This window comes from Chrysochloris asiatica, unplaced genomic scaffold, assembly GCF_000296735.1.
Source record: "Chrysochloris asiatica unplaced genomic scaffold, ChrAsi1.0 scaffold00158, whole genome shotgun sequence".
NCBI classification, from domain to species: Eukaryota; Metazoa; Chordata; class Mammalia; order Afrosoricida; family Chrysochloridae; genus Chrysochloris; species Chrysochloris asiatica.
In genome coordinates, this window is record NW_006408676.1 from 6,185,890 (window position 1) to 6,201,982 (window position 16,093).

Consider the following 16,093-nt stretch of genomic DNA (forward strand, 5'->3'; position numbering starts at 1 on the left):
AAACCAGCAATATGCAGATGATACAACTTTGATTGCTAGAATTAAAAAGGACTTAAAATACTTATTAATGAAGATCAAAGACTATAGCATTCAGTATAGATTATACTTAAAAGAAAAATCCCCACACACTGCATTTTTAAGTAAAATCATGATAAAACGAGAAAAGAAAGACTTCATTTTCCTGGATCCATAATCAACGCCCATGGAAGCAGCCATCAAGAAATCAAATGATATATTGCATTAAGCAAAAGCAGAAAAATATCACTTTGAGGACTAAGGTACACCTGACCCAATCCTAGTATTTTCAATTGCCTCATATGCATATGGAAGCTGAACAGTGAAAGAGGAATTTGTTGAATTACGGTGTTGGAGCCACAAGAACAAACAAATCTTCTTGAAATAGGTACAGCCGTAATGCTCCTTACAAGCCATAATGGTGGAACTTTGTGTCTCAATTCTTTGGACATGTAATCAGGAGGAATCAGACCTTGGAGAAGGATAACATACTTAGTAAAGTGCAGGGTCAGCAAATGAAAGGTGCCCAATGAGAGACATGGTGGCAGCAACAATGGGCTCAAAAATATGAAATGACACAGTACCAGGCAGTGTTTCATTCCATTTTGCATATGGTTGCTGTGAATCAGAACTGACTCCACAGCACCTAACAACAAGAAGTAATGGAGACAGAATTTGAACCCAAATATTCTACCACTATCTTCTTAACCACTACACATTCTTGCCCCTACAAGTTAACTGTACCACTGCTGCTGTTAAGTGCCATCAAATCATATCCATCCTATACAGGGTTTCCTAGGAGCCACTTGTGGGTTAGAACCACTGAGCCTGTGGTCAGCAGTCCAGTTTTATCCTACAGTGCTATACCAAATACCTCCCAAATCCCTCTGACAACGAATAGTAGGAGATAAATAGAAATAGTGATACTCTGTATAACATAATGAAAACATCATTAAATCAAATGTTTTTCAAAGTTTTCCACTATGTGGTCATATGATTTTGATTCAGCTAATCACTGTATTTGACCCTTGTTCTCTCCTTACCTTATCACCTTCTCCATGGACTGGGGAGCACAGCAGATACAGTCCATGATAGGCCAGTTCGGGCAAATATTTCGCTTCATTAAGGTTTCTAAAGAAAGACAAAAGACTGCTAAACAACAGATAAACCTTACCTTGGAGTATTTCTTATCCCTAATAAGCCATATTTAAATGAATAATTTCTACCTTTGTGACAACTAGGATAAAACAGCATTGACAGACCCACCAGAGCAAAAACGATTGTACTATATTACATTTTAGCACTGCAAGACTTAATAGCTCACCTGGCTTGTGAAACATGAAGTTCATCAAGAACTTGCTCAAAATTAGTTAATGCAACAAAGATCTGGAAAACAAAACAAAGACTGGATTTTTACTGTTCACTGCTATAGACGTCAAGTCGTACTTGCTATATTTGATGTCCAGGTCCATGGAATTTTCACTTACCTCTATACAATTCTGCACACATTGTGGCTTTTCCTTCAAGGAAAATTTGGGCAGAAGTCTTAAAAAGTTCTTCATAAGGTGGAAGATGGCATTTCGAATATGAGAAAGGTCCCGGGCAGAAAAACAAATATTTTCTTCATCCTCTTGTTCTTGTAAAATTATATCCATCTAGGTTATAAAGAAATGTATACATTACTTTTTAACAATGCCTAACCATTTGTGTCTCATGGTTTTCATCGAATCCTAATCAAGTCCAGTTGAACCCTGGAGAGGAGCTGAAGCACTGACCTGATCTAACATTGACCAAGTTAAGTAACTACTCCAGGTTTCCACAACCACACTATACATCAATGGACTAAATGATAGTTAAAATTGTTTCCTGCCCTTATCATCCTGTGTCTATGAAAACATCATTGTTTCTTAGAAATTCTGAAGCCAATAGAACCACTACCTCCCTATTTACTCACATGAGACTTTGGAATTAATTTCATTCTACTATGCTCTTTTGGGATCCTGCTGTGGCAAAGTAGCATAAGCACTGGACTGCTAACTGCAAGGCGACAGTTCACCACTCCTCAGAAACCCTGCAAAAGGTTGAGTTGGAACTGACTCAACAGCACATAGCAATAACATTACGCTCTTATATAAGTGAACCATCAATGTTTCAACCACTCTCTCTAATGATATGATCATGTACCAAATATATCAGTTAGCATGTTGCCAAGTACCCCTGGGACACAAAGCTAAAGAAAGAGGATTAGTAATTTAGATGATGACCAAGTGAAAATGTACTATCACTATTTTATCAAGCCCAAGAGGTAACTTATAGGCCCTTCTAGTACCAATTATATTGTCTAAAACAATATTTAAATGTAAGATCAATCCTTAAATATGTCAATCATGGGCAGGTAGAGGATATGTTTTATTATTCCACTTACATCTTACCTCAATATCTTCTCTTCTGAATGGCTTTCCTCTTTTTCTATTCCCTCTTGGATTACCCTGCGAGTTCTTAGGCTGTTCTTTCTTTCTTTTCCGATTCAAGTTAGATTCCTGCGGCCAGCTCTTCTTAAGAATTTGAATACATTTGTCAAACATGACTGGATGAAACACTTGATTGGCTACACTACCTATTCATAAAGAACAGAAATAGGTTAAATTTGACTCTCTTGAAATAAGTCTATAAAAAGAGAAAAAGTTAAAAAGCAAAATCAGGATTTTCATGAATCTTTACCAATAGATAGCTTTTAAGATGACCAAAACTGCTGAATTAAAAATAAATAACAGTATTTCAATATCTAGCAATAATGGATAACTGGTTTGATACCTGCCGGCCTGTCACAAACAAGGCTAAAACCAGATTAAAGTTTTAAGACATGAATCAACAAGCATTACAGAGATGTAACACCTGATAGGAAACAAAAGAGGTAAATGTAAAGAAAGTTTTAACTACCCACGTTTTGTGTACAGAGGCAATTTCAAGACAACAGGAGAGGGATGGCAAACCAAAGCAAATCAATACTGGTCTTACTAAGTTGATAATACAGAAATCAGAGTTCAGGAAAGCAGGACTTTCTGAAATTTATGGGGGAAGAGTACTAAATAGTAACCCACACAGAAAAAGAGCTCGAGAAATCTGCATAGGGCCAGGTAAACACAAAATTTTTTTTAAGTTTGTGGAAATTTTTCATTATCCTTTAATCACACGATTGATTGTAAAACCTTTTTGAAGCTCTTTGAAATCCAATGAAGCCTAGAAGCGTGGAGTCTCTGAGTATTTAAGTGACTACTAGCTGAAAAGCTGGCAATTTCAACCCTCTCAGAGGTACTCTGGAAGAATGAGGCCTGGTGAATTGATTTGAAAGGTCACAGTCTTGAAACTCTAGAGCAATACTGTTGTTGGGCGCCATCGAGTTGGTACCAATTCATAGTGACCCTATGTACAACAGAACGAAACACTGCCCAGTCCAGGGCCAACTTCACAATTATTGCCACACTTGAGCCCATTGAGGCTGCCACATTGTCAATCCATCTCGCTGAGGGTCTTCCTCTTTTTCTCTGATCCTCTACCTTACCAAACATGATATCCTTCTCCAGCGACCAGTCCCTCCTGATAGTATGTCCAAAGTATGAGAGATTAAGTTTGGCCATCCTGGCCTCCAAGAAGCACTCTGGCGGCACTTCCTCCAACACAGATCTGTTTGTTCTTTTGACAGCCCATAGCACTTTCAATATTCTCCTCTAACACCATAACTTAAAAGCATCAATTCTTCTACCGTCTTCCTTATTCACTGTCCAGCTTTCACATGCATATGAGGTTACTGAAAATACTATAGCCTGGGTCAGACGCACCTTAGTCCTAAAGCTGACATCTTTGCTCTTCAACACTTTAAAAAGGTCTTGTGCAGCACATTTGCCTAATGCAATACGTCGTTTGATTTCTTGACTGCTGCTTCCATGAATGTTGATGGTTGGTCCAAGAAGAATGAAGTCGTTGACAACTTCAATCTTTTCTCTGTTGATAAGAATGCTAATGTTTATTGGTCCAGTGGTGAAGATTTTTGTTTTCTTTACATTGAGATGCAATCAGGGAACCAAAATGTCTCCTATAACCAACCAATAAAACACAAAAGGAAGCAGCAGTAACAGGCAAAGACAAAGAAAGATTAAAACAAACAAAAAATTAGAGTGAATGTAAACGGGCTAAACACTCCAATCAAAAGGCAGAGTGGCAGAAAGAATAAAAGACAACATGATCCAACTCATATGTAAGACACCTGTGACCCAAGGAAACGAACAGGTTGAAAGTAAAAAGATGGAAATAACATACAGCAACAAACCAAATAATCAAGACGAAATAAGCAAACTCTCAGAAGAGCACAACCTACACACACCAACTGTCTCAAAAGGAAACATAGTCTCAACAGACCCACAATAAGAGAAGAGATTAGATCAGTGATCAAAAACCTCCTACTGGTCTGCCCCCTGCCAAAAAACAAACAAACCTGTACCAGATAGCTAAGGAATGCTATCAAACACTTAGAAAGGAACTGACACCAATCCTGTTTTAGTATTTCCAAATGATCAAGAAGTAAAGAATATTTCCTAATTTATTCTATGAAACAAAAATAACCCTGCTACAGGTTTCCCCTGCAACCTGATAGTGTCCTTTGGAGTAATGTGAACAAGTTGTTGTTGTTGTTGTTGTTAAGTGCCGTCGAGTCGGTTCCGACCCATAGCGACCCTGTACAGGGTTTCTGAGGGTGTAAATCTTTACGGGAGCAAAAAGCCTCATCTTTCTCTCGCAGAGCGACTGGTAGTTCTGAACCGCTGACCTTCAGGTTCACAGCCCAATTCGTAACCACTACGCTACCAGAGCTCCTTATGTGAACAAGTAATTACTATTAATTTATATACAGAGAATTTTTAAACATTCTCACATCCAAAAAGTAATCTACCAAATCATACCAAACATTTTAAACCAAAAAGAACACTAACATACAGTGTTTAAAAGGAGTCCTGGTGTGGTGCTGGGGGTTAACACACTTGACTGCAAAGTTAGCTTGAACTGCAAGGTCAGCAGTTCTAGCTCACTAGCCACGCCCAGGAAACCTTATACAGGGTCACTATGGGTCGGAACCAACTTGACGGCATTTAACAACGACAGAGTGCTAAAAAGTTTAGTTAATGCTAAGATGCTGACTAGTTCCTGGGAAGAAGTTGGGTGACACTCTTGCTGCTCAGGGTGCATGCTTCCTCTTAAACAGATCAATGCAAAACAAACACTGAACACTAGGTTTCACTTTTTGCCTTTTGCTGTAAAAGTTCTTTTCAGATTTATTTGTATTAGTAAAAATAGGTACTAATATAGGTACTTCCTAAAAGCAAAGTAGTGTAAAGCAAACTTTCAAAAAGCTCAGGATACCTGAACCAAAACTAGACAAAGACACCACATGAAAAGAAAGCTACAATCTAACATCCCTTATAAATGCTGATGGAAAAAAACCCAAAAAACTAGAAAATATTAGTGAAATGAATCTAACATATTAAAAGTGTTGTTGTTAGGTGCCATAGAATTGGTACCGACCCATAGTGACCTTATTAAAAGTATAGTACCTGGAATTTACTTGATATGGCTTTTCTATCCAAGGACTTTAATTTCCACCAAGTTACTGAACGGGTCCATGCAAATACTTGTATAAAACTCTAAGGCTGACATTGGTTAGGTTTACCATCCTACTAGGTTTACAAGGAGGAATGGATGATATCAAGAAGAAAAAGTATGAGTGGAGCACAAGATCCCTACCTATAAAAGTGGTGACAGCAGAGGTGCTGGCATTGAGAGACAGACCAGTTCCAGGGTGTAGGCCTATGGACCTAGTAAAGCTGAACTCCTACGGACAGGAGATGGCTTGCAAAACACACCCTTTGTGCAATTCACAGACTGGCAAAAAGAGCTTATAAACACTTGCCAGAGCAGGGCAGAAGCCAAGGGACAGGACACTTGGGTCAGAGACTGAAGACAAGAGTGTGGTGTGCTTGCAGTACAGCAGAGAAGAGGCATTCCTACTAAATTCTCAGTTTTTCTGATCCTAAATTGTACCATGTTCATTTCCCACAACTGTGAGTATTGTTATGAGTTCTGTGTGGCCATTGCAATGGATTGTCGAACAATGCTGTAGGAAGGATGACTGGTGTCAGAATAGGGTAAAGAAAGTTGCATGCTTGACCTCCACTTCAGAGGAATCAGCCTGGGGCTGATTTTGTGTTTCTTTCTCCCACTTGTGAAGAGGAAGTCAGACATGGCCCCACACGGCTTTGAAAAATAGTCACTGACCATGACCAAATGGGATTAATCCCAGAAAATGAAGGGACAGTTCAAAATTATAAAATTAGCCGCCATTATACACCACCTCAACAGAACAAAGGATAAGAGCATGATCATTTCTCTGTCACAGGGTAGACACACTTTCTCAATGAAAACCATCAATAAAATTAGAACCTCAGCAGGTGAGGTCAACCAATCAGATTAATGAAGCTAAGCAAAAGAGAAGAAGACCTGAAGCAAGGGATGTTCCAGACTTGGACATGTGCAGTCTATGAGAACAGAACAGTGACTGAATGTTGCCCCTTACCTTACTGTAATACTAAATCACACACCCGCGGGGTCATAACAGATTCGACCAAGACTAAATTAGGACAAGAAAGGGTTGGCACCAGCAACAACAATGAAGTGCAAAAACGCAGAGGACAATAAATGCTGGCAAGGATGTGGAGAAACTGTGACCCTCCCACATTGCTGTTGGGAATGCAAAATGGTCCAACCACTCTGGAAAACAGTATGGCACTTCCTCAGAAAGTTGGAAACACAAATACCTTATGATCCAGCAATGCCTCTACTTGGTATATATCCACAAGAAATACAAGCCATAATAAGAGTAGATATGTGCACATCAATGTTCATAGCAGCACTATTCACAACAGCAAAAAGATGGAGACAGCCTAACTGCCCATCAATGGGGGAACAGATAAACAAACTGTGGTACATACACACAATGGAATATTATGCTACCTTGAAGAATAACAAGAAAGCTGTAAGCCACTACATAGCACGGATGAGCCTTGAGGACATTATGCTGAGTGAAATCAGTCAGTCACAAAAGGACATATATTGCATGAGACCATTACTGTAAAAGCTTAAGAAAAGATACTCATACTATAAAGGGGTGGGGGGGTGGATTTTCTTTGTTAGTTACCGGTGGAGGTAGGGTGGGGGGGTTTGGGGGCAGCGACTGTAGAGCACAGGGTAGAGAGCAGACACATCATAGTTCAGGTATTGGAGAGGGCAATACACAAGAAGGGAGAGGGGGTGGAAGAACACGGTACATAGGGGAACAATGACATAGGTTTGCAAGGGCTAAATGGGACAGAGGTAAATAGTGATGCATGTTCAACCTTGGAAACAGGCCTCTGCGGTACTGGGATCAAGGCATAGTCTAAAGAGGAGTAATAATACTAAGATGTATGACTGTCTTATGAATATTAGTTTCCCTTACCTTCTATCGTAAAATAGATACTTACGTGGGATAGAAAGGAATGTCGGGAAACGTGATTATAGAAAACTTGTAAGCCTGTCTTCAGCCTGTAACAGATTGGAATATCTAAAAGGAGTTCTAAAACTTGCCTAGTGAAAAAGGCCTCTTACAGAGCCTTTGCAGTGCATAAGACCTAAGGTAGAATCCTGAGCCCATCCAGAACCTTCTGAGGTGGGACATTCCCACTAGAAAGGATAAGGAGACTAGCCTGGAACAGCTAGAGTGACAAAAGATACATCTTCAAAGAAAGATCATCAAGAAAAACTCAAAATAAAAATGGCCGTATGATTGGCTACTACAAGAATAAGCAAGTTGTTGACCGGAAAACCACCAAGGCAAGCAATCATGTTCGTTCTCGTCAAACCCCTCTCTAAGACTGAAACTCAAAAGGAACAAATGAGCAGGCATGTAAGCTGGCTGGTGACCACATTGTTCTACTGGTGAGTGGAAGACGGGGAAAGGGAGCAATGAAAAAATGGTTGAGTTCAACCACGTTTCATAGACTCCCCTTGACCTGGAAGTGACAGAGAGACAAGGAATGGCTGGTTGGTCCAAAGTGGCTGAGACCTGGGGATACCTGAGCCCAAGGACAAGTACAAAGCCATAGAGAGCTAGAGCTGAGAGTGAAGCATCCAGCTGATATGCAGTGAGGAGAAACACACAAGAACACCCAAACTTGCAGATAGTACCCATTTGACCTAGCCTTGAGGATTTAAAATCAGAACTTGATCAGAGGAAGATTTTTTTTTTTTTAATTTTTTTATAAAGGAAATGAGGTTAAATTGCTACAATTGGATGAACTTGACCTATACTCATGGATGTAGTAGCTCAAAATACCAACAGAGAGGGAAAGAGTCTTCGCATCAAGTATCAATGCTATCCCCCTCTGTATACATAATAGATAGAAACAGTCAACTTAGACATTGGCTACCTAAAATGAGGAGGCAATAAAGGCATGAAGTGAATGGCTTACAAGTGTTCAAGAGGGACTATAGTTTAAGCCGGAAGGTGGAAGGGTTGGCACTCCAATTCCAGAAATTCCCCTCCCATTCTCAGAAAGTCCATGAGTATTCCTGGCTTCTATTATCATATGTTAGAATCAAATCAATAAAAACTCCAAGTTGAGATCGTCTCTGGGTCTTCTTCCATCTGCAGAAACAGATCCATTCTCTCAAGAACATACTTTTGCTAATACACTGCTTAAGCCCAGGTGAACTGTGTGAGTGAGTGATATGTCACAGCTGTTTGAGAACTCAGCCCCTGATTCTTCAGGTTAGTTGAGGAAGAGAAGCCTGAGGAAGGAGAATCGCAAAGTCACAAGACTGCCTAGGAGCAGAAGCTCAAGAAAGATAAAACACTCTTGCCATCGAGAGCCGACAGAGAAAGAAAGCCTTACCCTAGGACTGGCACCCTGAGTTTGGACTCCTAGCCACCTAAACTTTGAGAAACTAAATTTTTGTTTGTTACAGCCACCCATTTGTGGTATTTCTGTTATAGTAACACTGGATAACCAAGACAGAATTTGGTACCAAGAAACTGGGGATACGTTGCTCTAAAAATGCCTAACATGTGGAAGTAGTTTTGTAATTAGATAATGGATACAGGCTGGAAGAGTTTAAAGGTGGCACTGTTAAGATAAGCACTGAACTACTAACTGCAAGGTTTAAACCCACCATCAGCTCATTGGAAACAACTCAACAGCATTTGACAACAATAGTAAAAGCCTGGATTGTTTTAAAGAGACTTTTGGCTTAATTATTGACATCAAAGCCAATTCTGGTGGAAAATCTGATAGAAAAATCATATTGGATAAGGGTAGGGTTTGGACAGTCAATTAATCTAATTGCCGTCAATAAAATGTATACCAGTAAACAGTCAAATTAGCAAAAGTTGTGTGTTATGTTTCTATTGTTATGTGCCATCGAGTCGGTTCCGACTCATAGCGACCCTGCACACGGTTTCCAAGGCTGTAAATCTTTACGGGAGCAGAACACCTCATCTTTCTCCCGTAGAACAGCTGATAGTTTCGAATTACTGACCCTGAGGTTAGCAGCCCGATTCGTAACCTCTACACTACCAGAGCTCCTTAAAAGTTGTGTGTAGACCTACTTATAAGATGACAACAACAACAACGTACACGAGTACTGCTACAACTGCTATGTACAACTGAACACTTCAAGGGATTTGGTTCCATGGTTTGGAGGTCTAAAATGGTGGTTTCATGGACATCCCATTTAACTTAATTACATGTATAGTGACTCTGTTCTAGTTTCAAGTTTGCTGCATGGTGCCTGAGGTCTCAAAAGCCTGCAAGTAGCCATCCAAGGCACAACAAATAGTTACATGGAACAGAAGACAAAGGTGAGCCAGGAATTTGAGGATATGGAATGAGTAGCTAACTGCCTTCATAAGGAACTATTTCCTTAGTTATGAAACCAGACAAAACGCTGTACCGATAACATTACTGAATGTTTTGAACAAAAAATTCAAAATACATAAAACTCAGAGATAATCCTGGTAAACAGGAAGAGAACATAGATCAGAATTGCAATTTAACAGAAACCAGAATTTCTGGAGCCAAGGAGGCTGGCATTAACTCCTGGAACTATTGTTCTGAGGTAATCTTAAAATCTTATATCACAAATCAAAAATATCCCCTGAAGTATTCTTAAAACCAACCAGCCAATAGTCCAACTTAACTAGTAAAGAATGTCTGCCTTAAACATTATATTCTTAAGATCTAACTATATTGGCTCAAATTGACAACAGCAACACAAAAGATTAAAAGGCAGCAAGTTTGTTAATGGAGGAGAAACTGCTCAAGAAAGGAAGGTGAGAATGGATCCACAACTCTAAGAAAATACTCAATTTCAATGATTTGTACATGTTAAAACTATTAAATTAATGTGTATCCTGCTCTGTCTATACTCAACAACAAAATAGTTTAATTCTAAGAAAAAAAATTATTGAGCATGCTAAGCAGCAGAAAAATGTGACCCAAACATAAGAAAAATCTGTCAATAGAAGCAACACAGAGAATAAAATTAGCACACAAACACCTGAAAACAGGCATTAAAAATAAGCACAAGACTTAAAAGTAAACATTAGGATAACAAGGTTAAAAAAAAAAACAGAAAAATTAAAAGACCCAAATGGAACTTCTAAATCTAAAATAATACTAATATCTGATGTTGTTGTTGTTGTTGTTATGTGCCATCGAATTGGTTCTGGCCCACAGAGACCCTGCATAAGGTTTCTGAGGAGCAGCTGGTGAGCTTGAGACACCGACGTTGCAGTTCAAATGGCCTTTCAGTCCAGCGCATTAACCCAAAGTACCGCACAGTACACTGTTGTTGTTAAGTGCCATTGAGTCAATCCCGACTCATACTGACTCTATAGAGGGTTTCCAAAGAGCAGGTGGGTGCTTCAAACTGCTGATCCTGAAGTTCACAGTCCAGTGCTAATCCTACAGCACAAAATACTGCATAAGCAAAAATTAGTGAACTTGAAGAAACAGAAGCAAGGGAAGAAAAAAATAATGAAAACCCAATGACCTATTGTTAAGTACTGTTGAGTCAGTTCCGACTCACAGTGACCCTGTATAAGGTTTCTAAGGAACAGTTAATGAATTTCAACCACTGACCTCATGGTTAGTTGTCCAGTGTTTATTCTATAGCGCCACACCTGGACATTATTACTCTAACATATGAGTCCACCACCACTCATCTGTCAGTTTGTCATATTGTGGTAGTTTGGGCATTGCTGTGATACTGGAAGCTATGCCACTGGTATTTCAAATACAAGCAGGGTCACCCCAGGTGGCCAGGTTTCAGCAGAGCTTACACCCGAGGAAGACGGAGAAGCTGAACATTTCTGCCCTGGTGCAGAATAATGCACTGGACCACAAGGTCAGTTTGAAACACAAGGTCGGGGGTTCAAACCCACTAGCCTCTCCTTGGAAACCCTATACAGGGTAGCTATGAGTCAGAACTGACTCAAAGGCACTTAACAATAACAACAACCACTGAACACCTCAAGAATAGAGTAGCAGCAGACATTGTCACATATACTAACAGAAGATCAAACCTTATAAATAGCAGCAGAATACTGCCACATATAGTGCCTGAAGATGAATCACTCATATTGGAAGGCACACTATTACAAGTAAGGAAGAACTGCCTCATTAAAGTACAGTTGACCATGATGACATGAATAGAGCAAACCTTTCCAGACCTTTATTTGCTGATAGGGCACAACTGAAAATAAGAAGAAACAGATGGGAACATCAATTAATAACTGGAATGTATGAAATATGAAGCTAGGAAAATTGGAAGTTGCCAAAATGAAATGGAATGCATTAAGATTGATATCCTAGGCATTAGTGAGCTGAACTACAAGGTCAGTAGTTCAAACTCACCAGCCACTCCTTGGAAACACTATACAGGGTTGCCACGACTCAACGACACTTAACAGTGAGCAGAAATGCACTTGTACTGGCCATTTTAAATATGAAAATCATATAGTTTACTATGCTGGAATGTCAAATTAAGGGGGAATGACTGCATTCCTTGTCAAAAAGAATATTTGTGATAGAATAATATCCATACACCTACAAAGAAGACCAGTTAATATCATTACTATTCAAATTTATGCAAAAACAACTAAAGGGAATGATGATAAAATTAAAGAATTCTACCAACTCCTCCAGTGTGAAATTGATCAAATGTGCAATCAAGATGCATTGACAATTACTAGTATTTGGAATGCAAAGGTTTGAAACAAAGAGGAGGGTTCAGCAGTTTGAAAATATGGCCTTGGTGACAGAAATGATGCTGGAAACCACACGACAGAATTTTGAAAGAGCAACAACTCCTTCATTGCAAATACTTGTTTTCAACAACATAAAAGGCAACCATACACAAGGACCTCATCAGATACAATACACAGGAATCAAAAAGACTACATCTGTGGGAAGTCAGTGGAGAACCTCAGTATCATCAACCAAAACAAGGCCAGGAGCAAAATGTGAACAGACCATCAATTGCTCATATACAAAGTTAAGGCTGAAGTAGAAGGAAATGTCTACAATTCCACAAGAGACAAAATATAACCTTGAAAATATCCCACCTGAATTAAGATACCATCTCAAGAACACATTTGATGCATTATATACTAATGACCAAAGATCAGAAGAGTTGTGGGATGACATCAAGAACTTCATCCATGAAAAAAGCAAAAGGTCATTAAAAAGACAGGAGAGAAAGAAATGGCAAAAACAGATTATCAGAAGAGATTCTGAAATTTGCTCTTGAAAATACAGAAGCTAAAGTAACTGGAAGAAATGAGGAAGAGTTGAATAAAAAATTTCAAAGCGCAGCTCAAAAAGACAAAATCAAGTATTGAAATGAAATGTGTAAAGACCTAGTGTTAGAAAACCAAGAGGGAAGAACATGCTCAGCATTTCTCAAGCTGAAAGAACTGAAGAAAATATTCAAGCGTCGACTTGTAATATTAAAGGAGCTCTGGTAGCGTAGTGCTTACGAATCGGGCTGCGAACCTTAAGGTCAGCGGTTGGAAACTACCAGCCGTTCCGCGGGAGAAAGATGAGGCTTTCTACTCCTGTAAGGATTTACACCCTCGGAAACCCTGTACAGGGTCGCTATGGGTCGGAACTGACTCGACGGCACTTAACAACAACAACATGGGCACAATACTGTATGATGCAGAAAGCATCAAAAGAAAATGGAAGGAATATTCAGAGTCACTCTACCAAAAAGAAACGGTCTATGTTCAACCACGTCAAGAAGTAGCACGTGACCAAGAACCAAAGATACTGAAGGAAGAAATCCAAGCTACACTGAAGACATTGGTGAAAACAAAGTCTCCAGTTAATGAGAGCATACAAATTGAAACCTCTCAACAAACCGATATGACACCGAAGCACTCACTCATCTATGCCAAGAAATTTGGACTACAGCGCAGCTACCTGGCCAACCAATGAAAAAAAGGCCATATCCGTGACCATTACAAAGAAAGATGACCCTATGGAATGCAGAAATCATTGAACAATGTGATTAATAACACATGCAAGTAAAATTTTACTGGAGGAATTAAAAAATGGTTGTAAGACTACATCGGCAAGAAGCTGCCAGGAATTCAAGGTGGATTCAGAAGAAATTGTGGATGGATCATAACAAACAATGGAAATCATTGAGAAGAATGAGTATTCCAGAACACTTAATTATGCATATGAGGAACCGGTACATAAACCAAGAGGCAGTTGTTAGAACAGAATAAGGGGGAATACTGAATGGTTTAAGCAGCTCGGGTAGCATAGTAGTTACAAGCTGGGCTGCTAACCTCTAGATCAGCAGTTCAAAACTACCAGCTGTTCCACAGGAGAAAGATGAGGCTTTCTGCTCTCGTAAAAATTTACAGCCTCGGAAACCTTACACAGGGTGTGGCTCCACGGCCCATCACCACCACTACTACCACCATCACTGAATGATTTAATCAGGAAAGGTGTACACCAGAGGTGTATTCCTTCAACATACTTATTCAATCTGTATGGTGAACAAAAAATCCAGAAGCTGGATTACACAAAGATGGCGTCAGCATTGGCTGAAACATTAACAACCTGTGATATGCAAATGATACAACCTTGCTTGCTGGATGGGAAAAGGACTTAAAATGCTGATAAAGATCAAAGACAACAAAATCCTTTAGTATGGGTTGCACCTTAAAGTAAAGAAAACAAACTCCTCACAACTGAACCAATAAATAAGGTTATGAAAAATGGAGAAAAGATTGAAGTTGTCAAAGAATTTCATTTTGCTTAGATCCACAATCAACACTCATGGAAGCAGCATTCTAGAAATCAAACAACATATTGCATTAGGCAAACTGCTACAAAAGAGCTTTTTAAGGTGTAAAAGAAGAAAAGTTATCAGTTTGAGAACTAAGGAGTTCCTGACCCAAACCATGGTATTTTCCATTGTCTCATCATATGCATTTGAAGACTAGACAATGAATAAGGAAACTGGAGAAGAATAGACCCATTTGAGTTATGGTGTTGTACAAGAAAATTAAAAGTACTATGGTCTGCCAGAAAAGCAAACAAATCTGTCTTGGAAGAAGTGCAACCAGAATGCTCCTTTGAAGGGAGTACAATGAGACTTTTGTGTCTCATTTTTCAGACATGTTATCACGTGGGATCAGTCCCTGAAAAGGGATATCATGCTTGGTACATGGAGGGTCAGCATAAGAGGAAGGTGCCCAAGAAGATGGACTGACACACAGTGACAGCAATAATTGGCTCAAATAAATGTGAGGCAGGAACGAGACCACGCAATGTTTTGTTCTGTTGTGGAAAAGGTCATTAATGAGTCGGAACTGACATGTAACAACAAGGCTACAAGTAAATAGAGTTGCAGAAAAAAGAGGAAAGGGTAAGAAATTTGAAGAAATAATAACTTTACAATTTTCACATTTGTTGAAACTCTAAATCCATACACCAAAGGCGCTTAATGCATCTGTACCATGACAAATACAAGGACAATTACACCATATCACCAATTACCCAAATTGTTGAAATGCAGTCGTACAGAAAATCTTTAAAGTCAAAGAAGAAAAGACTCAAAACAGGTAAGTGCAGACTTCTCATCAAAAAAAAATATATAAAACTTATAAAATCATGGAACACTTCAAAGGTACTGACAAAAAAATAAAGCCTGTCCAACTTGAATTCTCTATCCAGCAAGAACACTCTTTTTAGATGGTTAAAAAAAAAAAACACAAAAAGCATAGTGATACATTGTCATAATGAGAGAGTCATGGCCAGGAGACCCTCACTCTAAGAAATGTTAAAGTTCTTCAAGCAATAAAAAAATTGTATCAAATGGGAACTATTAAATACAATATATATCACCTTCTTTCAAATAAAAAATACTTAAAGAAACAATGTTAACCTTGGGGCTTACAATGTGTAGACATAAAATACACATGACACTAGTACAAAGAACAGGAAGTAACAATAGGTACTGTTTGAAGATTTAGACACTAAAGGGAAAGTGGTATGATACTATGTGTAGACAGAATGTGTTTATTGTATAACCTAGAGCAAGCTCATAAAGCATAGCGACTCAGGTAGAGGCATAGCTAATGAGTCAAAATACTATAACAAAGGCAATATTCAATCCAAAAACAGGCAAGAAGAGGGGGGACATGGCACAATGGTAATATGAGGCTAATAGGAATATATATATATATGAAGAAAGATGAGGCTTTCTACTCCTGTCAAGATTTGCAGCCTTGGAAACCCTGTACAGGGTCACTATGGGTCGGAATCGGCTCAACAGCACTTAACAACAACAAGGAGCTCTGGTAGCGTAGTGGTTAAGAATCAGGCTGCTGACCTCACAGTCAGCAGTTCAAAACTACCAGCCATTCCACAGTAGAAAGATGAGGCTTTCTGCTCCTGTAAGGATTTATAGCCTC

At 39.1% G+C, this 16,093-nt stretch overlaps 1 protein-coding gene across 1 annotated transcript in view; it reads right to left on the minus strand.

The window, feature by feature from the left end:
- The window catches only part of NCAPD3 (non-SMC condensin II complex, subunit D3), a 152,144-nt gene that overhangs the window by 121,141 nt on the left and 14,910 nt on the right, over positions 1–16,093 (minus strand). Inside the window, exons 4-7 of the mRNA XM_006871006.1 lie at positions 2,448–2,632; positions 1,503–1,670; positions 1,340–1,401; positions 1,059–1,146 (exon numbers count right to left, since the gene is read on the minus strand). Coding sequence (XP_006871068.1) covers positions 1,059–1,146; positions 1,340–1,401; positions 1,503–1,670; positions 2,448–2,632 — 503 coding nt within the window. The remainder of the gene's footprint in view (positions 1–1,058; positions 1,147–1,339; positions 1,402–1,502; positions 1,671–2,447; positions 2,633–16,093) is intronic.